At 38.2% G+C, this 27,880-nt stretch overlaps 2 protein-coding genes across 2 annotated transcripts; one reads left to right on the forward strand and one right to left on the reverse strand.

Moving 5' to 3' along the window:
• Window positions 1-749: 749 nt before the first annotated feature.
• Window positions 750-9,577, reverse strand: LOC146305886 (kelch-like protein 26). The gene is made up of 6 exons (XM_084712554.1): window positions 8,839-9,577; window positions 6,909-7,351; window positions 5,343-5,585; window positions 4,874-5,124; window positions 1,985-2,155; window positions 750-1,458 (listed from the first exon to the last, which is right to left on the reverse strand). The coding sequence occupies exons 1-6, from the start codon at window positions 9,575-9,577 to the stop codon at window positions 930-932; spliced, it is 2,376 nt and encodes a 791-aa protein (XP_084568680.1). The 3' UTR covers window positions 750-929.
• A 5,733-nt stretch (window positions 9,578-15,310) lies between these two features.
• Window positions 15,311-27,073, forward strand: slc12a10.1 (solute carrier family 12 member 10, tandem duplicate 1). The gene is made up of 27 exons (XM_084712421.1): window positions 15,311-15,505; window positions 15,773-15,929; window positions 16,719-16,844; window positions 16,989-17,064; window positions 17,357-17,452; window positions 17,784-17,923; window positions 18,136-18,246; window positions 18,360-18,471; window positions 18,771-18,901; window positions 18,984-19,068; window positions 19,364-19,521; window positions 19,691-19,798; window positions 19,990-20,113; window positions 20,320-20,421; window positions 20,525-20,680; window positions 20,768-20,867; window positions 21,861-21,972; window positions 22,091-22,225; window positions 22,437-22,543; window positions 23,268-23,350; window positions 23,463-23,531; window positions 23,965-24,069; window positions 24,311-24,422; window positions 25,052-25,138; window positions 25,311-25,446; window positions 25,595-25,662; window positions 26,849-27,073. The coding sequence occupies exons 1-27, from the start codon at window positions 15,324-15,326 to the stop codon at window positions 26,985-26,987; spliced, it is 3,117 nt and encodes a 1,038-aa protein (XP_084568547.1). The 5' UTR covers window positions 15,311-15,323; the 3' UTR covers window positions 26,988-27,073.
• The last annotated feature ends 807 nt before the right edge of the window (window positions 27,074-27,880 follow it).

The following is a 27,880-nucleotide window of genomic DNA, read 5'->3' on the forward strand; positions in this document are numbered from 1 at the left end:
CTCGATGTGTTTAGTCAGTGGAGTTTCCCTTTAAGAGCTGACTGACAGAGAGTGGAGGAATTATTTTTAATGTACAGGAAATTAGGACATGAAAAGGTGATTATCTGCATGAAACAAAGTTCCCTGGTTGAATGTCAGCAAACCTAACCATGGTTTTTCCGTGAACCTAACCAAGTAACCATAACCATAGAGACAGTTGCAGTTTTAAACCAGCAATGTCGCACTGACAATTAAGATGTCATCACTTCATCATTTTATCCTATCAGATACTTGTGTGAAACTTAGTTATAATTGACCCTTCCTAAGTCCCACCCCTTTTTGGAACCTTGGTCATCTTTCTCCTTACCCTTCCTACTTAGATATGCTTTGTGCGAGGCTCGTCTTTGCTGAAAAGAAAAGCAAATTTTGGCAAAACTTTACCTCATCTACATTAATCATTAGTTTTGCTACAGAACAAAACACTAACTAGCTAGCTAATCATCACTAGTTATAACTAGTTATATCTGATAGCTAATGTTAGCAAAATGCAGTCTAACTAGCAAGCTAATCTACATCAATCGTTGGCTACCTAATTAGCTAGCATTTAGCCAACATTAGCTAAATTTTTGGTTCTTGGTTGTGAATTCTGGCCAAAAACATGTTTTGTGAGGTCACAGTGACCTTGACCTATGACCACCAAATTATATTAAGTTCATCCTTGAGTCCAACTCTACATCTTTCTTTCATCTTCTTTTGTTGTCATACCATGTTTCAACAGAACAGACAAACCAAACACTGGCTCTAGATATGGCCTTTTGTGCTTTGCGCGAACTACTGTAGGTTCTCCTACATTCTTGGAAAGGGAGGGGGTGAGATGAGGTGTTTGCAGTTTGCAACCTCACCACTAGATTCCACTAAATCCTACACACTAGTCCTTTAACTTAAATACTTCAGCGCACATCAACCAGGTCAGGATGTGGCAAGGAACAAGCTGCCAGATCTGTGTATGGGTGTGGCATAGCCCCCAGGTTTTCCCAGCACCCCTCCATGGGGTCATAGCGATGCACCCACTTTGTATCCCTAGCTGTGTTGACTGAAGACCCTCCCACCACATACAACCGCCCATCAAGCACAGTTGCCCCTGGTGACAGATGAGGTCGAGGCAAAGCAGGAATGGAGGACCAGGAGTCGTGTGTGGGGTCGTACAGCTCACAGAGGAGTTGGTCTCCAAAACCGATCCAGAGTGGCTGCAGCCCCCCAGCTACCACTAACCCCCTGCCTAAGGGTAACATGATATGGCCCGCACGTCCTGTTCCCACAGTCATGGACGCTCTGGTGGAGCAGCCACGGGAAGGATGGTAGTGCCACATAGAGGAGAGGCAGCGCTGGTGGGAGTCACAGCCCCCAGATATGTAGATCTGCCCATCCAGAACAGCTGCAGCGTGGCAGCAGACAGCTGTGTCCAGAGGGTGAGCCTGCCTGCAGGGGAGGAGATTAAAGATTACTAGCGGAAGAAGGGTACGTACTAATCTGATGCTCATTATGGTTTAGTACACAGAACCATCTGAGACATTGTCTTTGGAAAGCATTTGGAAAAGGGCAGCCACTTTCAAAAAAATACTTAACAAGTGACTTAATCATCTGTCTATAAAGGTCTATCAACTTCAACCAATCAGATCAACGAACCATATGACTCTCGCTGAAGTTAGCTGGGAGAAAAGCAGAAGAGGTGGTTCGGGCATCCCTTAAGGATGCCACCTTGTTGCCTCCCTAGGGAGGTGTTCCAGGCACGTGCAGGTGGAAGGAGGACACGGGGCAGACCGAGGACAAAGTGGAGGGATTATATCTCCACCCTGGCCACACATTTTGTGGTGTGACAAACTAAGAACACACATTTATTGTTGCTTTACATGAACTTTAAAGTGCTAAAATACAGCTCAGACATGCCTGTGTCCTCAGGTTTTGCTAGTATTTTCTGTGCAGCCTGTCATGTGTCACTCTGTACCTCCAGGTGTTCTCCTCAGGAGTGTAGTACTCCACAGCATCCAGGTATTGGCTGTCGTCATGGTTGCCACCCAGAGCGAAGATCTTACCATCCAGACATACGGCAGAAAAGTAGTCCCTTTTACACAGCATGTCAGGTAGTCGTTCCCATTTACACTGAGACAGGTCAAACCTACAGAGAGAAGCCGAGACTGACTAAGAGCAGGCAAGAGGACTCTGAATAGAAAATAAAACTTGAACTAACAAAAATGTACTTTCCTTGCCTTTTTTCCAAATGTTTTACCGTAACTATCAATAGTGAGGAACCTTCATTAAACCAACAGTGACTATAACTCTACGGCTCCCTAAAACGCAGTGGAGGAAAGAATACTGAAAATGTGTACTCAAGTACTAAACTATTACTCAATCAGATGTAAAAGTGCTGGTGTTTGAAAAATACTTGAGTAAAAGTACAAAGTACTCGTTACGAAAACTACTCAGAGTATTTGTTACTTTTTATCCATTGATGTGTAACATGTTATCAATAGCAGACATTCAATCAAAGAGGGTCCAAATCTTCAGTCTAAATTTTTTCAACTTCCTCTCTGTTCTTTTTTTTTTCTGTTTTGTTTTGTGATTTTATTTTCATTTTAAGTTTTACTTGAAAATACTTGAAAACATACTCATAAAAGCACAAGTACTCAACAAACTACTTAATTACAGTAAGTTAAGTATGTGTAATTAGTTACTTATGATAGAGACAGAGAGAATGACATATAACAAGTGGGCCGCAGGTGGGAGCCAAAATCAGCCTCTGACTGATAACCTTGGTTCACGGGGTGGACACCACCAACTGAGCTACAGCGCCCCTACAGACCAGATTTATATTATTATTATCATTATTATTAATTTTTGTTTGTTTTTTTCTTAAAAAAATAACATTAAAAATGTATTAGAATTTTTATCCCCTTCTTAATTGCATCCCAATTTAAAAATGTCATCCCTTAATCCTCCATCTTACTTCTGTTTTGCTTCCCTACCCTCATGTTGTAGTTGCATAAGTGTATGCATGCACACACACACACGCAAAAACATACACAACCCCTAACACCCCTTGCAGCTGTATCTGCTAGCCAGTACCCCCCAACCCCCCGCCTGTTTTCTTTTGCTATTGCTGTTGTCATCACAGTGTTTTTAGTGTGTTGTTTTGTAATAATTACTAGTCTTTTGGTTGTTCTTGTGTTTATTGCTGGGCTCTATTGTGTCTCTCTTACTTAAAGTCTGCACCAAGACCATTATGCAACCTGCAAAGAAAAAAAATGTGTTGAAACTGGACTGTCCTTTCAAAATATCAAGCAGGATGTTACATAATCATGCTGTGAGATGTCACGGATATGAGGGGAGCACATCTTTAAAATAAGAATGATGTTACAAGGAACATCACTGATCACATATAGAGTCATGATACTGACTCATAGTTAGCCAGAAAAACACCTGGGCAGGTGCTGGAATCAACGGTGACACACTGAGACTGTCCTGAAGGGGTTTTAGTTTTTGGACCACGTTACAGTTTTTTGAACTGTGACATCTAAGTTTGACCCTTTTATGTAAAAACTGAACTGTCTATATCAAAGGAAAAGTATAGGCTTACCAATCGGGAACAACAAATACTAGATTTGAGGATGTTGCATAACATGTGTACATATGCAGTACAGTCTCCAATCCTGCAACTACGGGTGAGTCAACCTCGCCCCACCCCGTCCCCCACGACAGGAAAAGAAGAAAAGAAGAATAGAACACGCTTACGAGACACGAACAGGAACATCCTCAGTCATCTTTACAGGCCTGAAACTTGCAGGGTCAGGCTCTGAAGCTGCAGGCATATACGATAGAATGGCAGTGTTATAATCTCTTCACAGCATGATAGTATCTATAAAGTTTTCCCTGTTATTGAGCAGATGTTGTTATTTACCCTGTCTAAAGTCTACTAAGCCCCTTTAATGTGTTATTCTGTGAGGAGTAAAGCTGACACGTGAGCCACAAACACAAAAATTCACTACTTTTTCACACATTAATAGTGTTTTCCTTTGTTTTCTGATAGTGAACTGAAAAACTTTGAGTCTTTTTGACTGCTGGCAGGGAAATGTTAACTTGGCCCTTTGATAAATTTTAATGACATGTTTTTGGTTACACTTTATTTGATGGAGTGTGCATAAGACTGACATGACACCGTCATAACCATGACTTGAACACCTCTCATGAACAAATAGTGTTTATGAATGTTGATTAGTGTTGTCATTAAGTTTCATTCAGTCAACTGTGTATTTTTAATGCAAAGAATTGCTTGAGATTCCTTTGTAATAAAACGTGACATGAACCAAGACAGAAATGTCTTTTTATGACAGCGTGACATTGTCTAAGACAAAAAAGTTTTTGTCATGACAAACAGACATTAACCAAAAAAACATGTCCTTGTTATGACAACTTGACTTTAACCAAGACAAAAATGTCTTTTTATGACAGCTTAATATTACTCCAGACAACAAGGTCTTTGTTATGACAACTTAACATTAACCAAGACAACATAATCTGTCAATGCCTTTTTTATAACAACGAAACATGAACCAAGACTATGTAACCTGTCAGAATCTTTATTATGACAACTTGACATGAACCAAGTCATCAAGTGTTATTAAACTGACAAATGCTTTAATAGGGTCATGAATAATTCCCTTGACCTCAATTAAAGTGGTATGTTAAATTTTATAAAGCCAGGTTTGCAACCCAGACAAAAAACAAAAATTTTTGTACATAAAACGAGGAATACTTTAAAGTTTTTGGGATTAAATTTGAAGGTATTGAACATTGGCAATTTGTATCGTGAATCCCACACTGCACACACTCATGCTACCTTAAGGTGGACTTGAGGATATCTAGCGATCCGTAGTACTTCCGTCCTCCCAGGACATAAAGTTTGTTGTAGAGGAGACAGACACAGTGTCTGAAACGGGCCGGTTCAGGGAGCTTGGCAAAGGGCCTCCATTCTATGCTCCTAATCAGACCAGGTCCACGGTGGAACTTCTGAGCACACCACAAGGTCTGACTGGGAACCCTCTTCATGAAGTCATCATCAACTGTGTCCCCGCAGACCAGGACCAGGGCCTAAACAAAGGTAAACAGAAGTACCAAATGTGTTTCTACAGAAAATTGTACTGGAAACACTGGAAGAAGTAGAGAGCATTTAAAATATTTCTCTGGCTTTCCTTTGTTTAGGCATTACCAGTTACCAAATCTCCACATCTAGAGAAATAGATGTGGAGATGACATATGTGACATGTGTGTTAAAGTGTTAAAGTGGAAGGTAACTGGAAGGTGTGTACCTGGTTTGGGGTGCGAGGTCGGCATTCAGACCCCCTGTAATCCCCCGCCAGGAGGCTTCGGAGTACCTCCAGCGATTCTCTGGCTCCAGAGCTCCTGCAGAGGAGGCTGCAGTTCAGGGCCTCCTTCAGCTCAGAGTAGCTGAGGAGTGGGAAACGGACACGGTGGAGCAGGCCTGGCAGAAATGGTAGTCTCTCTTTAGGGCTGTCCTCCACCCAGCTCACTACTGCCCTGAACACCACTATCTAAGTATGAGGAAAAGAAAACCATGTAACTTTACAGGTTTAAAAATTGGTATATGTCAGGATAAGACATGATATCAAAAAGTAGGCATCAAGGATCCATCCTGACTGAATAAAAAACTAAATCCTGTTGTCAAAATGAACTACAGGGATTCCAAAGGCCCAGATAAAAAATCTTTTAAATTAACTGATTCTTATAAAGTTTGTTGTATAAATTACCAATAAAGCCTGTTCTTTTGAAATAGCTTATTTCTTCTTATTTATTTTATGAAATAAAAGAAAATCCTCTAATTTCAGATGCTGGAACAGCAGCTGCTGTCAGTCATTGAGTCTTTCTTTTTTTACCACTAGATGGCGCAAAGTAGAATATTTTCAACTCCTATGCAAACTGGCAGGGAAGCTGTACCTTGGAGATCTGCTATGAACACCTGCTTTCTGTAACCACAAAAAAAATCATTCACTAAACGTGAAACAATACAGTAAAGAAGTCAGTGGAGGTCAACAGTACAAATGTGAGTAGCTCAAACTTAATTTAAGTGCATTTTATGTTATTTTATGTGTCTCAAACTGTGGTGGAAGAAGTATTCAGACCCCATATATGTTAAAGTAGCAATACAACGTTTAAAATACTGTTGCTAAAATAAAAATATAAAAATCTCACCAGAATAACATATTCTGATTCAGGTAGCATCTCAGGTTCATAAGTTAAATATTTTGTTATCCCAAGATAACAAAGTGCATTTACTTCTGATTACAGGTTGATAATTTTGTTATGCCGACATTACAAACTTGTGTTCCTGTGACACTGAGCTAAATTAACCTGTTATCACTAGAAAAAGCTTTGTCATTTTGAGATAAAGATAGGATGAGGGATAATTGCCAGTAACATTGTTGATGGTTTTCTCCTTTACCTCTTTGAACCTTTAACGATTATTTAAATTAAAGCATCTGAGTAGTTTGCAGAGTGATATCTTTGTAGAAAATGTGGAAATGTTAACTTAAGGACAGTTTAAACATTGGTAAATGTCCCCAGCTGCTTTTTTGTTAAGGGTCACAACAAAGCAAAAAGGTCAGAAATTATTTTAATCTTTGGAGTAACAAGTACAGTAATACAGCTGTCAAATAAATGTACTACACTATAAAGTACAATATTTGCCTGTGGAGTAGAAATGTAACATAGCATAAAATGGACATACTCAGGTAAAGTACCTCGAAATTGTACTTAAATTAAGCACTTGATCATATTTATTTCACACTGATTCACACTGAGAGGTTAATCTGCCAAACTACAGGTATAAAAACAGATATCAATAAAAGAAATATTACCTCACTGTCTACACATAATGAATCCTTCTCGATCAACTTGCCCAGGAGGGAGCAGGGGACATCCTTGAACTTCTCCCCTTCAGAGATGCACTGAAAGTGGGCTAAGATGTAGTCCTCTGCAGCCTGTCCCAGCTGGACCAGACCATAGGTCTCAGCCAGGACCAGCACATCCAGACAGGTGCTTTCATCCATCCTGTCCCACAGGAAGTCCATGCACAGCGAGAGCGCCCCCTGCAGCTGGAACTGAAACAGTGCATCTGTGAGTTCCCAAATGTGGCTCCAGCCCAGTCTGAGCTGACCCGTGTAGATGAAGCCCAGGATGGATTCAATGACCCGGGGCGGCACACCTCGCAGGCACACAACATCCTCAGTGGACTCCCGTAACCCTCCGCAGAGCAGCGCCCGAAAATAGTCCCCACCTGCTGCTAGTACCACCCGATGGGCTGAGAGAAAAATGAAGGATAAAGTCACAGACAGATACACTGTACAGATAAATTTGTTTTAACTTAAAGAGTTAAATGTCCAGGCTGCCATAACATTTTATGTTTACCGAATCTGAAAAGACAAGAAAGAAAGAAAGAAGAAAGAAAAGTAAATCTTGACTTGACTTAAAGCATTTTTATAAATTATTTGGATTAAAGCCAAAATATGAGGAGTGTGATATTATGAGATCAGGACAATTGAGGCGTACAAATTGTTTACCTGTGGCGCCCTGTGCTGGTCAAGTGTATGGTCAGTATATGGTTAGCAGGAAACACACTGTTACCTTGAATAAATTAGGGATTTATCTGCGTTTCACTTTTTGGGATAATGAACAGTAAGTACATAACTCAACAAAAACATATGTCTAGTATTTTTAGACATTTCTATGAGGAAATGATACATATTGCAGTTTTAAGTGTACTGAAACCAATACTAACCATCATCATTTTTTTTTAAATTAGTGACCATGACTCATCTTTAAAGTGCATTACACAGCACGTTTTCACCAAATATGAAACTATTAAAAACTATAGAAAAGAGGGTCTCAGGAAAGTTTCAACTCTCAAACAATGCAGAGAACAAACAGGTGGCTTTTTTTTTTTTTTTTTTTATCAAAACCACTCCTGAAACATCTAAATGTGTATGTAGATGTCTAATGAGTCTTTCTGAAGGGCTGGACCCAAACTGTGACTCCACCCAATGACAGCCCTAGACTGAGTCTCTTTCTTTTAAGACATACTATTAAATAATTCCAAGTTTTTGCATCACATGCAACATCACATACTTGGTCAGCATGTGTCAAGGAGAAGTAATAGTACGCAAGCAAAACAGTCACTGAGTAACTGTGACTCAATATTTATGACAGGAAAAACCTTCACTCTGTTGTTGCTATCACTGACACTATACTTTCTCATAACCAACAGCTGATAGCAACAAGTTCATGAACTATTCTGACAGGGAAATATCCAAACACTGTGACTTAAGATAAAGGGTGTTATTGGACCAATATTAAAATTGAATGGGCCCTTGCACCCCTGGATTCTTATCAAACATGTGAAGGTTGGTGCAGATTCGACCATGCAGTATATTATTTTCAAGGTATTTCTGTTGGAGTTGGATCTGGTCAACCAGATAGGAGGAGCATATCTCAGTATAAAACATGGTCTTGTTCCTGTTGCCAGGTGGCGCTTTGACTACAACCAAATATTGTCATGTAGATGTCTTCAAACCGGGTCTCCTATATAAAATGTAAAGTTTGGGGCGGATTTGACCATTTACACTAGCGTTACAGTAACTTGCTGTTTCTTGAAGGTGTCTGACTTCCTGTTGGTTTTAGAGTATGGATCGTGCATTTAGGTGAAACCTATTTTCCCAGAATATACTGTATATCAATGCTGTTATTGTTCCGGTGGGAACAGTCACCAGGACTTCTTCTGTTGTCTCTTACCTGGGTATCTCTCTCCACTCTCTGCTTGTATCATGATGTCACAACCTACACCTCTCTCCCACATGTCCTTGATGACCAACAAGCTCTTCTCTCTCTCTGTGGCTGCAGAAGTTGCAACCACTGACGTGCATCTTTGCCTCAGCCTCTCCATCTTTAGACACCTGCATGCATCCAGCACCTGCTCCATCAACCCCTCTTTACTAAAGTCCATATCTATGTCTCCATAGTATGCAAAGTCCAGAACAACCCTTAGCCCAACTGGGGTCAAATGATGGGCTTTCTCCTCTAATCCAGTTGGTTTTGAGGCAAACAATGCATCTGGGGTTTGACTGGCAGCTGCCAGAACAAGTCTGTGAGCTTGGAAGGAGTCGCCTTGGAGGGGAAAAGTACAGTCTAGGAGTAGGCCTTCCTCCCGAAGGCTATTTAGCCGAGAGAAGAGGGTGTCTAAGTGTGAGGGAAGGATATAAGAGAAGAGACCTGGGTCCTTGGGGGCAGATGACATGGGACAGTGAAGAAGAGGGTGATAAGATTTGCTGTCTGGCAAGTGCTTTAATTCTGTATCTCTACCACATTTTTGGTTTTGGAGGTGAGGTCTTGGTGTTCCTTTTCGGCCCAGATCATCCATATCCGTTTTTGCCTTTTCTCCACCTCTTCTTATTCCACCTTCTTTTTCTCCATAGCCGGTTGCAGTGTGTGTCACCTGGCCCACATGCTTGTCACGATGCAGACGGCGAGACATTTCCTGTGAGGGTGTGTTGTACAAAGAAAGAAAGGACAAAAAGGGAGAGGCAAAATAAGGAAAGAGCAGCAGTGACAATAGGGAGGAACACTGTGGACACTGTATTCCTAGAAATCACTTTGACATGAGGACATCAGACACGCATTGATCGCCCTTGTGACCCCTGAGGTGTCTTTTACATTTTGTAAAACTTAAAAAATGATCTATTAACAGTGTCATTCTGACAGCTCATAAGTTCACAGAGGATTACAAGCATATCTCACTCTAGATGCTGCAAGAACATAACAATGTACAAACATCACTCTGTTGAGCAATCCTGATTGTCTGCAGGGTCTTATACTCCACACAGGTCAGTATATAAAGAGTACTATCCAATGCTGAAGGCAAAAATTTGTTTGCTTGGAGACACAAGATACAACAGCACCACACAGTCTGTGCAACTATTGTAAATCTTCAGTTTTTAACCAATGGTTAATACCTCATTTTGGAGAAAGACTCTGCGTATAAACACCTACCTCAGTGAATCCTCCACCAGTGTGGGTGTAACAAGTGACTTTGACCAGGGCACAATGGCATTGTGAGCATGTCGGGTGCAGGGTTAATAATAGCTGGGTGCTGGCACTATGAATAATACACTGCAAGAAGTTTCCACCTTTAAAGAAGTCACTCTGTGTGGAGTCTAAAAAGCCATTTTTTTCTTAAACCAAAGGCAAAATTGGGCTGACTTAACTTATTTCAAAGCAAATTTGAAATTCGAGGTAGATTGTGTTATTACAGATAGATTTCTGTACCTAATCTCCACCCAATCAAATTTTATAGATAAAGAAACTTCACCTGCCAGGCCTTCCGATGGTTCTTTTGTTTATGGACATATTTTTCAGACTGGAGGGCATAACATCGATACAAACATAATTTTTTGCAGTGTGTGAGTGTCAATGGCACAACTACTGTTTCTGTTTCTAAATAGTACACTGGTCTGTTTGACTATATGCATTGTCAGGAAATAGTGCGTGTAATTAAACTAATAGTTTACCTACATGTTAAACTACTACAAATAATTTTGGTCATTCAAAGGACAGGTACAATTTGATATTTTCATTTATATTTTACCATTACCATTACTTAATCATTACATGTACTTTTGTGTAATGTGCAGAAGTATGTGCAAAATGGCAATAGAATCATTATGGATATTTTATTGCTGCACAACCCCATGTGGTATGAAGATGATAATGAATTACACTGATACCTTGATATACCTATTTATTTTTGTACTATATTTTGTTATATTCGTTGTTATATTTTTTTTGTGACACATGTACATCATCAGTTGGATCACCTTTCACAAAGTAGTTTGAACTCATTTTTAATTTATATTCAGTTCAATTTTATTTCATTTTTTAAAGTAGCATTAGTTTAAAAAAATACATTTGTCATATTTATAAGCATGAAAACACAGTTTTCACACATTTGAATGCTGGTAGACAAATTCTTATTGCATATGATCCTCTGTGTTATTAGCAGGTTCTTGAATAGATGTTGATTGACATTGTTTAATGTGTTTTTACTAGTGAAAGGGTCTTTTAGTCCAGGCTAAAGAGCTTACTAAGGCACACTGTAAAACATACAAAGATTTATTGAAATCAACTACTCTTTTCTCAGGAAGTTAACATAGATTTTTATTCATCTCAAGTTAATTCAACATAATTTTTTAGGCCCCTTTAGAACTTAACATGAGTTGTTCTGACTTGAAATCTTTTGACTTGAAATGATAAGTTGAATAAGTACTTGAATAAGTAAATTTTGGGTTTTGCGCCCAACTCAAAGTTTTAAGTTCTGAAAAAGTTGTTGAGATTATTTATTTATTTATTTAGAATAAACTCATTGAAGTGAAAGTGAAGAATGGCTAATAATTTAATATTTTCAGTTGCAACCATTTGATTTTCAAGCAAACAAATAATGACAAATCAGGTTCACAGCTCACTGTGAATAATTTAGGAAAATACTTTCCATGAGTTTCTAGAATTCAAAGATTCAAATTTAGCTAAAGATAAAGAAGTTAATTACCTCAACAAAACATAAGAGGTTGGCAAAGAAAAAAAAAGTTTCATTTAAAAATCTAGTGAAGACAGCTGAAAATATGAGTTTAGTCAACTTATATGTTTAAGGCAGCGGGTGAACTTATATTGTTAGGTTGCATAACCAGTTTAAGATGATTTACAGTGTATGAAACAGATCAGAGGAGAATAAGGGAAAGCCCCTCTTACACTATTTTTAGTCTGTGTGTGGTCAAAGCAGAGGAGGACCTGGAGTTTCTTCCTGTCCATTATTGACGTAGTAAACATTGTTAGGTCATGTACAGTCAACAGTTCTGAAAAACTTGAGTCATCCACCTAAAAACGTATCAAAAAAAATTAATCATCTCAGATGTTGCTGCATCTCTGAAAATGTAAAAATACACACTGTCATTTATGACTATTGTTGCATTTAGAAAAAAAAGAATGACAACAACATAATAAGTTCTTTTAAAATTTAAAAATGTTGAAAACATTTAGAAAAAGTTGCAATAGTACTAATTTTACTAGTCAAAGACAAATCAATGACAGTGTGGATTGTAGTTTGAGTTTATAGTATATAACTTTGACTTTTTAAAATCTGCTAAGCTTACTGACCACTGACTTGTTCTTCTGTTTATTCCAAACTGTGGTTGTTGCTGCCAGCAACATAAAACACAAAGATGTATTTCTACCAGAAATTATTATGGAAAACTCCTGGGTATATGTTGGGAAAAATATATTTTAAACAGACATTTTAAGTGTATTGAAAAGGTAATGTAGAGACGAGCCTGTGAAATAATGTAAAGGTGTGTTTCGAGACTTTTTTTCATAAACTGAGTCATATGCTTTATTTCAAATTGCTGAATTTCTGGAATGAATCATAGTTGCATCAGAAGAAAGATTAATCTTTTATGAACTTATCTTTGATATCTACATTTTTTAGTGTACTCAGTGATAAGGTGTGTGTGTGTGTGTGTGTGTGTGTGTGTGTGTGTGTGTGTGTGTGTGTGTGTGTGTGTGTGTGTTAGGAGGAGGGTGGAAGCTGAGGAAGATGGGAGGGGATGTCACCTACCTCAGTGAAGGTATAAATATGAAGAGTCGCAGGGTGAAATTAATAAGGAACATATTTCATCTATTGGCAGCAGCTTATTCATCTGGAATAGAAGAACCTGTGTGAGTACTTAAGAACTGCTTTTACATTTTCTATTAAATATTATCAAATGTGTTCATGTGTCAGAATCATTGAATTGTTTAATCACATTTAAAATTAATATTAAATTTGGTAACATTTTAGGTTGTATGATTTTTTTCAGTGTTCATACTGCTATCTAACTCACCAATGGACTTAACTTCTCAATGAAACAACCAAATGCCAACTTCTATCATTACTTTGTTGGAGGTTATTACAGTATTATGACCAATATACTGAGTTAGATACATTTGCAAAACAATTTATAACATTGCAATTTTGTCTCACTGGATGTAAGCAATATATTTACAGGAAAATGTCACATCAGAAAACCCTACAAACAATTTTAGGAAATTCTTTTATTTGTCTAGCATGTAAGAAAAAATGTTGGCGCAGTCATTATTTCTTGTAGGTGCATTGTAGAAAAGATGACTCCCACACACTGCTCCTGCAGACAAGGCTTATACTGAAACAGCAATTAGTCAAATTAGAGTTCCCTTTAACTGTATCATCAATATCAGTGAAATGAAACGGCTAAAATTGACCCAAGAGAGAATATTTAAAGGGTGTGTTTGTTGTTGTTTTCACATAGAGAAAGTTTTGAAAAGGTAAAGTAGCCAGACAGCATATTACAGGATGTAGTGTACTAAACACAATTTGGATGTATTTATCACTAAATCTACCAAAGTCATAGTTTAGTACTTGAGAAGTACTACTGTATATGTGAAAAGAAGAAGTTGTAGAGAGCCTCTGGTGACTCCACATGGAGCTGTGAAAAATCTGGTAAAGTCTTGAGTCTGTGTCAAATAGGCCTGGAGACTACAGGTTTGAAAATGAAAAAAGTTTGGGGAGCTTACTGGGGACCTGCTCCTTGTCTCCTTGGCTATATTAGTCCAGAACCTGTGACCATTAGTGGCCGAGTTGCATTGTGGGTAATGTAGGCTCAAGGATTTTGCATGACAGAAGAACATGGGGAATAAAAAAGACTCTGCTGCATTGATCTTTTTAAAAAGCGCTTTTTTTTTTTAACCTATGGCTTAAGCCCAACAATGTCAAGAGTGTTTTGCTAAATCATTGGAGTACTCTTTTAATAATGGTTCAAATACCTGAAGTATGTGTAGTATGAAATGAACTGCTGTCTTTCCATTGCTTATATGCAGAGACACTTGTCAATGGGGAGTATAGCCGTACTGTGAAGCAGATGTGTCCTATTAACAAGGAAATGCAGCTACAGACCAAAACCTTTATCATTTTTCTCAGGAGGAGCCGGTAAAGACAGTCATCGGGTGGACACAGACATCACTCCAAATGATATAACATATAGCTGAATGTATAAATAATAACTGTTTCCAAACCTATCTAGTTAAGGTGTACTGTTTGCACACATGTCAATTAAAAACAAAAAGAACAGCTGTCTGTTTTATTCCCTTGAGAAGTCTGGTAACTGAACCCCGGTGTTTTTCATTCATTCATTCATTCATTCATTCATTCATTCATTCATTCATTCATTGTCCGTAATGGCTCATCCTTGATGAGTCTGAGCCTATCCCAGCTGACGTTTGGTGAGAGGCGGGGTTCACTCTGGACAAGTCACCAGTTCATCACAGGGCTGACACATAGAGACAGACAACCACTCACTCTCACACCTATGGACAATTTAGAGACACCATTTAACCTATTATGCTGCATGTCTTTGGACTGTGGGTCCCTGGGGAGAACCCACGCAGACACAAGGAGAACATGCAAACTCTGCACAGAAAGGCCCCAGCCACAAACTCCCCAGTCCGCCAGGGGATTCAAACTCAGGACCTTCTTGCTGTGAGGCAGCAGTGCTAACCAACGCGCCACCGTGCTGCAATGAAATGAAAAGATGTAGTCATCATTTTTGTGTTTCATAGCTAAATAAGATAACCATAGAAAATCAAAGTTAATCTGTACATCTGGTAAAATAAAGGGACAATGTTGCTGTGGGTATAAAGGCATTATAATTGCATTTCTGATGTGATGATAAAGGCTTCAAGAGTCTGGATTTTTTTTTGTTTAGATACCTTAAAAGTGCTTTAGTAATCCTGCTTGCCCAGTCTTCCTCAGTGTTGAAATGAGAGGCGTGCACAATAAAGTGCTGCGACACAGGAAATGATGCAAGTTTTGTTGCACGCAGGGGCGCACTACAGCAAGCATGAATCCAGTTTAAGAAGAACAGAATAAAAGAAGAACATAATAAAAAAGACAGATACTTTTCATTGCCAAGAAACCAACCGACACTTCTAACTTCTGAGTCCACAGACCAATAATCTGATTAGTTGCACACATGGTCACAGTTGGAGGGTCAATGTAATTAAATGAATACATTTTATTCCCTTCTCTCAGGACCGGCGACTATAATTTATAACTATAACTATAATAAAGCTCTCTTACAAATGTCAAAGGTGTTTCAAAACAAACATAATCAGCCCTGTTTTCTCTCACACTGTTGCACAGGAACTAATAAGACGTGCTGATGGGGCAATCCGCATCCAAGCGTGATGGGTTGGTCTCAGGTGTTCTCCCTCATGTCCGCTTCTCAGCCAATGAGGAGGGATCTCCCAAGTACTCTCCACACCGTTTTGACGCCAGCAATAACCAACAAGATGGTAACCTCCAAATTCCTCCAACCATCGTCGTCTCGGATGTGGATTCAAGGTTTGTGTTGGTAACTTCAGGCGTCCATTTTCAAATCAGATTTTTAAAAAGTTTTTCCTAAAGTTTGGGCCCACTTTGTCAAAACCGGTAAATCTTTTGACAACAATTTGGTCAAATTTGATGACACATCAAGAGAAAAGTTTTTTCTGTTGTGTCACTCTGGTAGATTTTTCAGCATACAGCAACATCTAGTGGCCATTAAAGGAGCTGCACCTTCAACACTTGCTGTTTAAGATAACACATTTGTTTGCACCTCCTGTGGAACAGTGCATCGGAGTGCCAGGGCTCGAGGATGGAGCTGAGGAGATCTTCCTTCTACAGCACGTTAGACCTGGTGCCACAGCTGGAACATTATGTCAGCACACAGCCGTGCCAAAAGACGAGGAGCCGGCCTTCTCTGGAGGCTCTCCGCAGAGCATCTGAAGTAAGTTTTTAAGTTTTTAATTTCACACTACATTATACTTCTACCCAACTAAATTTCAGGGGAAAATATTGTACTTTTTCTTCACTGCAATTATAAAGATCCTGTAGGTACTAGTTACATGTGAAGATTTAAAAAACATACAATGAGTTTGTAAAAACAATGCAGTCAAACCACAAAACAGTAAAAAGAAGAAGAAGAAGCAGAAAAAAAAATCAGCTCCTAACGCAGCCACCTACAATATTAAAGTGTCTTACGTTTTACTGCATCAGTAATAATGATGTTTATAATGTGCCATGATTATTGTTATAAAGAATTATGAATATGAGAATTTCATTACTTCACTTAAAGCACCCAGTGACCACTTGGAGTAGCTTATAATCACAAAGTAATGCATTATAACAGTGGTTATGAAGTATGATGATACTTGTTCATAACATGCTTTATAATGTGTTATGATTATTGTTATAAAGCATTACAAATATAAGAATTTTATTGCTCCACTTAAAGCACCTAGTGACCACTTAGAGTAACTTAGAATGACATTACAATGCATCATAACAGTGGTTATAAAGTATGACGATACCTTAACTACCTTAACCTATTAAGTCATTATAACATGCTTTATATGATTACAATCACTTATTCACCTCTAACCATATGAAGCTGATAAATGACAAAGAATCTGCTGAATCTCCATTGACTTCATTGTCAAATTAAAGTTATCGCTACATGATTATACAGCACAGTTTGTCTGTCTGTCCCTCTTTGTGTAACGTGTATTTTTCTCAGGAGGTGGAGGGGGGAAACATCACCACAGACTCAGCAGTTCTGCCCGTGACAGACGGCGAGCATGAAGAGTCACAAACTCCACAAGAGAAAGCTCCTGTCAGATTTGGCTGGTTTACCGGAGTCATGGTGAGCCGAGCTTGTGTTTGTTTGAGCGCACTGTATATAAATGTTTCATACACTGCTTATCTCTAAAAAGTTTTAAAACTTGATGCACGAAACATTCATGCATCACACTAAAAAAAACATTGTTTTTATTGGACTTTGTCACAGGTTCGTTGCATGCTGAATATTTGGGGCGTCATCCTGTTTCTGCGCCTGTCATTGATCACGTCTCAGGCAGGCATTTGTGAGTTATCACATTTATCCCTTTCATTCCTCTTCACCCTGTTGGCAGAGCTTTATCTCAATCTTAGGTGCAGGGTAAATCCTAAAGTTAAGGACAATCATACAGTCATAAATATTCATAAAGACTCCTTCATGTTCATGACAGATGTCATAAGGTGGTTATGAGGTTGTCATGTCAGTATTATGCACACTGGTAATTTATTGATACATATTGTGATTGTATTCAACCAAACTTTGTGCCCTGTGCTGATTAGAAACTAATTATATGGATTTCCCTTGTTGTCTCACCTCAGTGCTGACCTGGCTTATCATCCTGATGTCTGTGGTTGTGACCTCAGTAACTGCCCTCTCCATCTCTGCCATTGCCACTAACGGGAGGGTAACCTCAGGTCAGTCCTTTCCTGTGTCTTAAACTCTCTTCAAAGTCCTTCACTTGGAGATACAGCACATGTACTGAATTTATCTAGTGCATGAAAATGTTTTTATGTCTTACACTGTAATGCACTTATAATTTATATGTTATAAATGTTCTAAACTTACCTTTAAGAATGGACACTTGTATTTCAAGTCAGTCAGACTGAAGAAGAGGGAAATAAATATGCAAATGTATAAAATATTTTTTCTGTTATTGTTTAGTGATATTTTGTGCCCAATGTCAGTATTCTATGATAACAACCATGTCTCTGTGCCACTTTTTTTGTGATTGATCATCATTTTCAGGTGGGGCGTATTTCATGATCTCCCGCTCTTTGGGTCCTGAAATCGGCGGACCGATCGGGGTGGTCTTTTCCTTCGCCAACGCGCTGGCCTGTGCCCTCAACACTGTCGGCTTTGCAGAGGTGGTCCGTGATCTGCTGCAGGTATTTATTACGCTTCAGTGCTCTAAAAATGGATGGTCTCTTTCACATATCCCATGACATGATTCTTGATAAGGAGCTCTTGGTTCTATCATAACATATATTGTTAAGCAAAAAATCCTGACTTTAATATTCACCCAGAATTTAAACTATACACATACATTTTATGCTTGTTTTTTTAGTGTATGATGGGAATAATTGTTCTATTAATATAGGAGTTTGGGATCGTCATGGTGGATGAAGTTAATGATGTCCGTATTGTGGGTGTGATCACGGTGACTATACTCCTGCTCATTTCATTGGCTGGAATGGAGTGGGAGTCCAAGGTGAGCACATCTTCACACTGTTGGATTATGGCCCATTTATCCCTTTATCTCTCACTTAGTTTTCAACATGTTTTCCTTTTTTTCCTTCTCTTTCATTTGTTTCCGTCCTTCAGACCCAGATTCTGTTCTTCATCATTCTCTTGATCTCATTTTCCAACTACTTGGTGGGAACGGTCATCCCTCCCAGTCCAGACAAACAAGCCTATGGCATCTTTGGATACCGCAGTGAGTTCAGGCTTCTCAGAACAGATTAATGTCTTAGTTCAAGTGTCAAATCAAATAAAGGTTTTGACTAACCCAAAACACCAAAGTCACACAATAACACAAACTAACTAACCAATCAAAACAGGTAAAATCACTGCCATTGTCAAAAGACTCTGATGTCTTTGAATTGAGCAAAATATGATATATTGCAAAGCCAACATTTTAACAAATTTCAGAAATATTCCACTGGTTTTGTCATTTTCTGTATATATTAAATACTATTTAAGGACGCTTGCATGTTTTTCGCTCCCTGTTATCAGGTGACATCTTACTATCGAACCTGAAACCAGACTGGAGAGGACCTGAGGGCAACTTTTTCCAGATGTTTGCCATTTTCTTCCCCTCTGCCATTGGCATCCTTTCTGGAGCCAACATCTCTGGAGACCTCAAAGTATGAAGAGAGATATTTCTTACATCACAGTCACCAAAACGGACTGCTTAAATCTTGACTTGTGCATTATTTCTTTGTGCAGGACCCTGCTACTGCTATCCCCAAAGGCACCCTCATGGCTATTTTCTGGACCACGTTCAGTTATCTAGTTATTACTGTAACTGTTGGTAAGCTACCCATTTAAAAATTTGGATTTTGTGTTGATTTGCATGGTTTAATTATGAACCGGTAGGGATTATTTGAGATGCTAGGTTTGGGAGAAGAGAAGGTGAAAAGAATATTTATTTTCTACATGGCAAGCTTATCTTGAATTTCAGATTCTTCAGAAAGTGTTTCTAAAACAATTCATGCTTGCATTTGCATTCGCGTTATCCAATGATAATATATATTATAACACTACCTGCAGTCTGAGGTATCGCATTACATCATAACTATCATATCTACATCTTCATTCCTCTTCAGGGTCATGTGTGCTGCGGGACGCCTCTGGTAATATGACTGACATTCTGACTGGAAACATCACCGACGGCTGTGTGGGTTTGGGATGCAACCTGGGCTGGAACTTCACAGACTGCATCCAGTCACAGTCTTGTAAATATGGCCTGGCCAACAGTTCAAAGGTAGCAATCATTTCAGAAGGCTTTCTGTGTAAAAATATGACATCTTTTTAGGTTAGTAAAATGAGACAGTTTTTCTTAAATGTTGGCGGTTATGATCTGTGTTCATAAACCAATATTCATACCTGTTATGTGACGATAACGCACTCTTTATGATGACTGTCCCGACCAGGTACTGGGCCAAGTTTCAGGTTTCTACTACCTCATCACTGCTGGTGTCTTTGCAGCCAGCTTGTCATCTGCCCTTGGTTTCCTGGTCTCTGCTCCTAAAGTCTTTCAGGTAAGAACTGACAGTTTTTCCCTGGTGATAAGCTGCCTGTTGCATCTATCTAAATTCTTCTATTTGATGACAATAATGAGATGACAACATTAGAGAAACACAGAAAATTACCAAATAAAAGCAGCATATATATGAAGCATTTAAGTAAAGTCTAATAGGATGCAGCTTATCTTTTCTGTCTCATCTGCCAGTGTCTTTGCAGAGACAATATATACCCATACATTGGATTCTTTGCAAAGGGTTATGGGAAAAATGATGAGCCGCTCCGGGCCTATATACTCTGCTACATCATTGCTGTGGCCTTCATTCTCATTGGTAGGTGAAATCTAATACTGTCAGCATTTTATCATTAGAATTATTAATTCACATATTTGTTATATAATTTCCTCTTCACAAAAGGTGTTTTAGTTCTTGTTATAATGATTAAATATTCAAGTAAAGAGAAAACAGTTTTCATAAGTTTGTGATTACCTGTGTCTGGTTTTGTAAGGCATTGATTTCTCTCTTCTGTGTCATTACAGCTAAACTGAACACCATCGCAACCTTGATCTCCAATTTCTTCCTATGTTCCTACAGCCTCATCAACTTCAGCTGCTTTCACGCTTCAATCACCAACTCCCCTGGTGAGTTACCTGATCACACGCTACACTTAACCACACTAAACCACACGACACACAAGTGCCCTAAACTAAATGACAGAATTCATTATTTGTCATTGCCCTTGAGGCTGGAGACCATCATTTCACTACTACAGTAAATGGACAGCTCTGTTTGGAGCGGTGATCTCTGTGGTGCTGATGTTCCTGTTTACCTGGAAGGACGCTCTCACCACCTTCTGCGTCATCTTCTTCCTGTTTGGATATGTCAACTATAACAAGCCGAGTAAGTCCAGAACAAATGATTCTGTGCATGTGTTCTGTTAAAACTAACACGGCCTGGATTAAAGTAAAGTTTGTTTGACGTCCACAGAGGTAAACTGGGGTTCGTCAGTCCAGGCAGGAACGTACAACATGGCTCTGTCGTACTCCGTCTCTCTGTCTGGTGTCGAGGACCATGTCAAGAATTTTAGGTGAGTGACTAAAAATATGATGCAAATTGTAAATTGTCCAGATAAGGATCTAAAACAGACATAATCACTGACAGACATACTTATCTTTTGAGGCCTATATTCTACAGATAATCAATAATATAAAATTGTGAAATAGTAATTGCCTTTTGATTTACTCTTGAATGTGTATTATTGATTAATGCACCATTGGCGCATGTTTTTGCATGGTCACTGGTCAAAATGCTTGCAATGCTCATATTTTTCTAATTTGCTCAGCTTCCATTGTCAACAGGATATTGCTAGTAAAGGGCAGTTGGTAGGACAAAACGGGAATCAGATGTTTTGTTTTTAAATGTTGGTAATTTGTTGTTTATTCAAATATTTAATTGGTTTCCTGCTTTCAAAACATATGTGAGTAACTATTGTTAAGGGTTTTTTTCCGGTTTTATGCAAAACATAAAAGAAAGTAGCTAATTTATTTAATTTATAAAACAAAATTTGCACACAAACTATTTTAAAAATCAGGAGAATGTTGGATTTATGCCTTAAATAGGCAACGTATCTCAGCAGATATGGAGTGTAAATTGGAAACTAAAGATTACATTTTGAAAAAAATCATCAAATTTTGTTATTTTAGAAAATAGGAATTATTAGTTCTCAAAATATATATATATGTGCTTGCCCATTGAGAGGTTAGTAAACTTTTACTAGATCTGATCTCACATGGCCGATCAAGACTTATGCAGTGATGCATGTTAATGTCAAGTGTGAACGGAGCCAATGTCACCTTCATTAACACTGAATACAGCACTGGTGCATATATACATATATATATATATATATATATATATATATATATATATATATATATATATATATATATATATATAGTATTTGTGTTATCTATTTTTTTTAAACTAGAATTTGATCTCTAGATCTAGTAGAATAGTGTTGATGCTGTTGATTTCTACAATGACCTCTGACCCTCATCTGTGTTCTGACATGTTCTTTCAGACCGCAATGTCTCGTCCTGACTGGGCCACCAAACCAGCGACCGGCCCTGGTGGACTTTGTCGGCTGCTTCACCAAACACATCAGCCTCATGATCTGTGGAGACATAATCACAGTCAGTCATTCAGTCTCAGCGGTTTTGTTTGCAAAAGAAACTCGCCAATCCTCAACATCCTTACTGTAGCTTTTCTTCAAGTTAGGTAAAAATATGACCGGATGTCTGATTTTCCTAGGAGCAGGACAGGCAGACTCGGCCTCAGGATGCCACAGGTTGGTTGGTGAAGTGGATGAACAAGAGGAAGGTGCGCTCCTTTTATACTCCTTTCACTGCTGACAGCCTCAGAGTTGGAGCTCGACACCTGCTTCAGGTAAGACATATCTTACTTCACAATGCCCACAGAGGACTCTATATTTTGGACAAATAATTTTTTCCCCATTTGTATCTCTTGTCATTTGTTTCTCAGGACACATCATCTATTGGGTGCTGGACATCCTACAATTACTCATATAGTGTTTCCACTTAAATTGTGTTTTCAAATTGTGTTTTATCAACTTAAAACTTATTTGACATTTTTCAAGGCTTCCGGTCTTGGCAAGCTGAAGCCCAACACTCTGGTACTCGGCTTCAAGGCAAACTGGAGGGAAAGTTCTCCTGAAAGCATCGAAGATTATATCAACACCATATAGTAAGTGTTGTTAAAGGTTACAACATTCACTGCCACTAGATGGTACACTACAACATAAGCATTTCAGACCAAACCAACTGAGCACGTCATCTCAACAAACTCTGACACACTGGCAAATAGAGTCATTTTAATAGGGTCAGGGATGATTTAGTTGTTTTTTTTTTCCTTATTTGTTAACACTAAGTACATATATGATGTTATCTTAATAAATAGTCTGTGATATGCTTCAATTCAATTTTTATGAGAATAAGTCATTATTTTGAGATAATAACATGCTATTTTCTGATACCGACGCATTATTTTGAGGTAATAAGTCATTGTTTTGAGACAGTAACACATTATTATTTATTATTAAGAGACATACACATATTTACAGTTGTTACACCTGGCTAAAACAATAATGCATGCAACATTAGCCTTGCAAACTGATCTTCATTAAGGTTATAATGTTCAGATTTTATTGAAACTGATTTAGAGAGGTGCTGATTGACTGTTGTTTTAGACTGCATTAGTTCTATGTACCTAATAAAGTGGTGAGTGAGTGTATAATGCAGCCTTAATGAAATAATCTGTTGACAATGTGGCAAAAAGAAAAGAAAAACACTAACATGCAGTTTGGACTGTAGATATAGGTGTAATAAGTATAAACGTTATTAATTTTGTATCACCATTTCCACCTTAAAACTCCCATATGAACTTCCTCACTTGTTTTTCTTTTCTCTAGTGATACCTTTGACTCCAACTACTGCTTGTGTATCCTGAGGATGATGGACGGACTGGATATCTCTGACCAGTTTGATTTTGAAGGTTAGACATTGAGATGTCATAATCTGTTGTGTGCTCACCTACAACATGACATATTTCTCTGTTAATCAACTAAAAAAAAAAAAAAATGAATGACGTAACATCTGTGCTCCAGTGAACCAGGGCTTTGAGCCTGATGAATCTGCTGAAAATGATGACCAGCAGTCTCCTGAGAGGGAATCAGGTGAGCATTTATAAACGTAGATGGAGATCTTTTCAACGTTAAAGGCTGATCTTTCAAGGTGAAAGGTGGTTGATTGTCTCACTCCCTCCCAATTAATTGTGATGTATTATTATGAATATAGCTACCCAGCAGTAAATAAATAGTTAAAATTAGTCTTTACCTGCAGCAAAGGCACGGACTCTTCAATATTAATGCATTACTAATTATTCTATGATCCAAAATATACTATACACTATACTGAGTACTTATAGTTTTAATACTTCTATACTATTATTTAAGTACTGTAAGATTTAAAATGAATGACTTTTATTTTAACATTGCTATTTTTTACTTAAGTAAATGATCTGAATACTTCTTCCACCACTGTATATTACATAATGTTTATCCTGCTAATTGGAGTTATTGCCCCTCACCTGCCCTCTTGCTGTTACAGCTGACGACATCTCTGATAAAGGCGACAGTGATCAGATCAAAACCGTGTTTCAGAACGACCAGGGGAAGAAGACCATTGATGTCTACTGGATAGCAGATGATGGAGGTGAGCCCAGAGAGCGGTTCGATCTGACAAAACAAGCAAGATATTCTATGTTGTATGTTGACTTGTTCTTAATATGTGTAAAATATTAAAATACCTCTAAGGGAACGTGGATGGGATGATTATTATGTAGTTATCATAATCAGTAATCATGAGGGACACTGTGGACTGAACACAGAGGCAGAAAAATACACATTTAGATTTTTTTGCTGCAGTATTTCTCTTCTTTTTCTTTCTAATGAAGGACTGACTCTGCTGGTGCCTTACCTGCTCACCAGAAGAAAACGCTGGCACCGCAGTAAGGTCAGGGTCTTCATCGTGGGAGACGAACAAAACATGGAGGAAGGCCGAAACGAGTAGGTTTTCTGTTTTACCTTATAAGTGAATGATAGTGTCATATGATATAGTATTATCATTTGCTATTAGATGTAACTAGCTAGTTAGTTACCTAATGCAACATTGCTAACACTGCTATCAAAAGTTTTGTTTTGATGTTTTTATCAAACATGTTGTTACATTAGTTAATTTAAGATGTGTCTTGCTCAATTTTTATCAGAGTACAGAACAAAAAGAGTTTGGACTTAGGAAGCTTCAATTAAACATCGAAGAAATTTAAAGAAATTGCTAAGAAAGCATAGCTACAAGTACTAATAAAATCTATTTTCCCTATTGAAATTTTGAAATCTCTTTATCTCATGTTTAAAGCAGTGGAAATGTTTTAATACATAAGTCGTCCAGTCAGACATTTATTTTGCACTTGCAATGATCTGCATTTATACAACCAGATGGTTTTATATTAAATTCCATGCACTGATTCATGATTGGATCGTGTGCTGGTAGATGTATTAATGAAATATTTTTTAAAATACATAAATAATTCTTACTCCAGTTCATGAACACTTATTTGTTGCAGTACTGTACGTAACTGTGTGCAGGACAGTTCATGGAAACTGATGTGCTTATCTTTAATTGTCGTTTCTTGTAGGATGATTGCTCTTCTGAAGAGGTTTCGTTTGGATTTCAATGATGTTATAGTCATGACGGACAGTGAGAGGCGTCCACAAGCCAAAAAGTACGCGTGTCCATCATCAGTGACCAACAGTCACTCACTTACTTAGTGAAGTTGCCATTTTTTTAAATATTTAAAATTAAAACTAGACTAGGTTTCTGTAATTTCTTCTGGTTTCAGTGGATTTTATGTGTCTCATGGTGACTCCTGTTCTCTTGTTCTTGCTGCGCCTCAGCCTGAGCAAGTTTGTGGACAGTGTCGCCCCTTTCAGGCTATATGATGAACAGCAGGAAGGTGTCTCAGTTCAGGAGCTGAGACAAAGCACCCCGTGGAAAATATCAGACAAAGAGTTTGAGGCCTTCAAACTTAAGGTGTGTATTTTGTGTGTGTATGTGTACCATTACACATCATTATACATCATTCATGTCCAACATGTGAAACAACATGCTGCTCCTGATGCCCTTCACTGAGAATAAACTGTGTATGACATGTACTTTCTTATATTTCCTCCCCTCACAGTCTGAGAGAAAAGTGAGACTGAATGAAATCATCCGGAGGAATTCACAACACGCTGCTCTTGTGCTTGTGTGAGTTCACAGTTTACCTTATCAGTTTTAAAAGTATTATTTGAACATCTTCCCTTCTTCTGAAATCCACTCTCATTTACTCACCACGCCACTACATAAACATTTAATAAATGTTTTATAGAACACTATGATGCACTTTTAGCTTCAGTCCATCTCAGATGAGCTCAGGCTCAGAGAAGTACGTGAATGTTGTTGACGTATGGCTTTTGCTTCGGTAGAGTCTTAACTTGCTTTTGTAGATGCAGCGACAAACAGCGACAAAGTCTTCCTGAGCCCATGTAGTATCCTTTGTACAATTACGTGGGTTTTTAATGCAGTACTGCGTGAGAGGTCAAAGGTCACAGGCATTCAGTGTTGGTTTTTGGGCTTGCTCCTTAGATTTCTCTGAATTTTCAGGGTCAAATTTAGAATTGAATGCATATTTACAAAAAAAAATACATTTCAACAGCGTAAACATTAATTATCGTGTCGTGCAAATCATTGCATTCCGTTTTTATTTATGTTTTATACGGGGTCCCAACTTTTTTCGAATTGTGGTTTGTAGTTTTTAAAAGGAATTTAATAAATAACAGTATGTGGAGATCAATGTCTTTTAGATACCAGCCTCTATAAAATTGCCCAAAACAGTGAAATGGCACCACATGGTCTGAAGTATGCTGATAAAGGAACAAAATATGTGAACACCTGAGCATTACACCCATATGTGATTGTTAGACAGCTCATTTCAAAACCAGGTCAGTCAAGTTCTTCCACAATAAACACTGAAAACAATTTCTTCATGTACCTGGCTTTGTGCAAGGGGACAGGAAAAAGCTTTCCATTCATTGAAACTAATGGGTTAAACCTCGTACACCTTGTTTTTTAAGATCCAGTGTCAAAGTTGTGAGTGGTCTATTTCAAGTTCTGTCTTAGGCTTTGCAATATAGGTATAATATTGGTGAAACGTGTTAACAAGTGTCTCTGTCAGCATTAGGAGATGGAAATAATTGCACGTCACAGGAATATAAAATTAGACCCTGGCTTTTTGAATACAATGGCAGTGTGATTCAGAGAAAAGGCAGAGATGGTAGATAGTAGATCATTTTGATTCGGTGCAAACCACAATATGAACTTATTTGACTAATTTAAATTCCACAGCCCTTTGTTGCTGTCTGTTTTGTTCATGTAAATGTGGTGTTTTTTCCAGGAGCCTTCCTGTTCCACACAGCGACTGCCCCAGTGCTCTGTACATGGCCTGGCTGGACACTCTGACCTGTGGCCTCCACTGCCCCGCGGTGCTGATACGAGGAAACCAGCAGAATGTCCTCACTTTCTACTGCCAGTGAATCTTGACTTAGAGGGATGGGTATTTTGTGACAGTATATTAAAGGTGCTATATACAACATTTACCCAAGAGGCCACTGTGTAGGACTGGCATGCGTGCACATGCGTCTGTCTCTAAGAAACAGAGAAGAATAAATAACAACAAAACCACAATGTGAGTGACATTCTCACTCACATTGTTCTCTGCTCAGGAAGGCATTACTTCATCTTATCTTTACATTGCAAATAGTTGTTTGGCATCTTAAGAGTCTGAAAGCTGTATTTAACGCCTTTAAAACCCAGGGAACTAAAGGAAAATGCTACATAAATGTAAAATGTGAAATGTTGGGTGTGCAGTTGGTGCCAGATGAAGGTTACAAATTGAAGTTTGCAGCATTTATTACAAAATAACTGGGAGAAATGCGACATTGACATGTAACATAGTTAATGAATAAGTTTGCCAAGTATTTAAATGTGATATTACATTGATAATTGTTCTTGCTGGTAGCAGAGCCTATGGTACTAATGAATGCATGCCTGAGTACCTATTCTTGGGGAATATTATTTGTGAATTTCAGAAATTTTCAACTTTGGATGTCACTGATGACTTTTGGATTAAACTTGTACTGTATAGCCAATATGACTTATTCATTGCTTCAAAAATGCTATTTTTCATTTTTAACAAATAAATGGACTTCAACTTGAGTTACACTGCGTTGCACAAACAAAAGCTAAGCTAAGCTTAATATAAGATTAGTTATAGTGAGAGTTTAGAAAATTGGGTTTAAAATGAGTAAATGCAGATTTAAAATTAAACACAGCTCCTTTGCACAATTAAAAATTAGTTAAATCTATCTGGAGATGCTTCCTTACTCAAATTAAAATAAATGGATATATAAAAAATAAACCTAGGAAG

The sequence above is a fragment of the Lutjanus erythropterus genome, chromosome 23 (assembly GCF_056507025.1).
Source record: "Lutjanus erythropterus isolate fLutEry1 chromosome 23, fLutEry1.hap2, whole genome shotgun sequence".
Taxonomy (NCBI): domain Eukaryota; kingdom Metazoa; phylum Chordata; class Actinopteri; order Lutjaniformes; family Lutjanidae; genus Lutjanus; species Lutjanus erythropterus.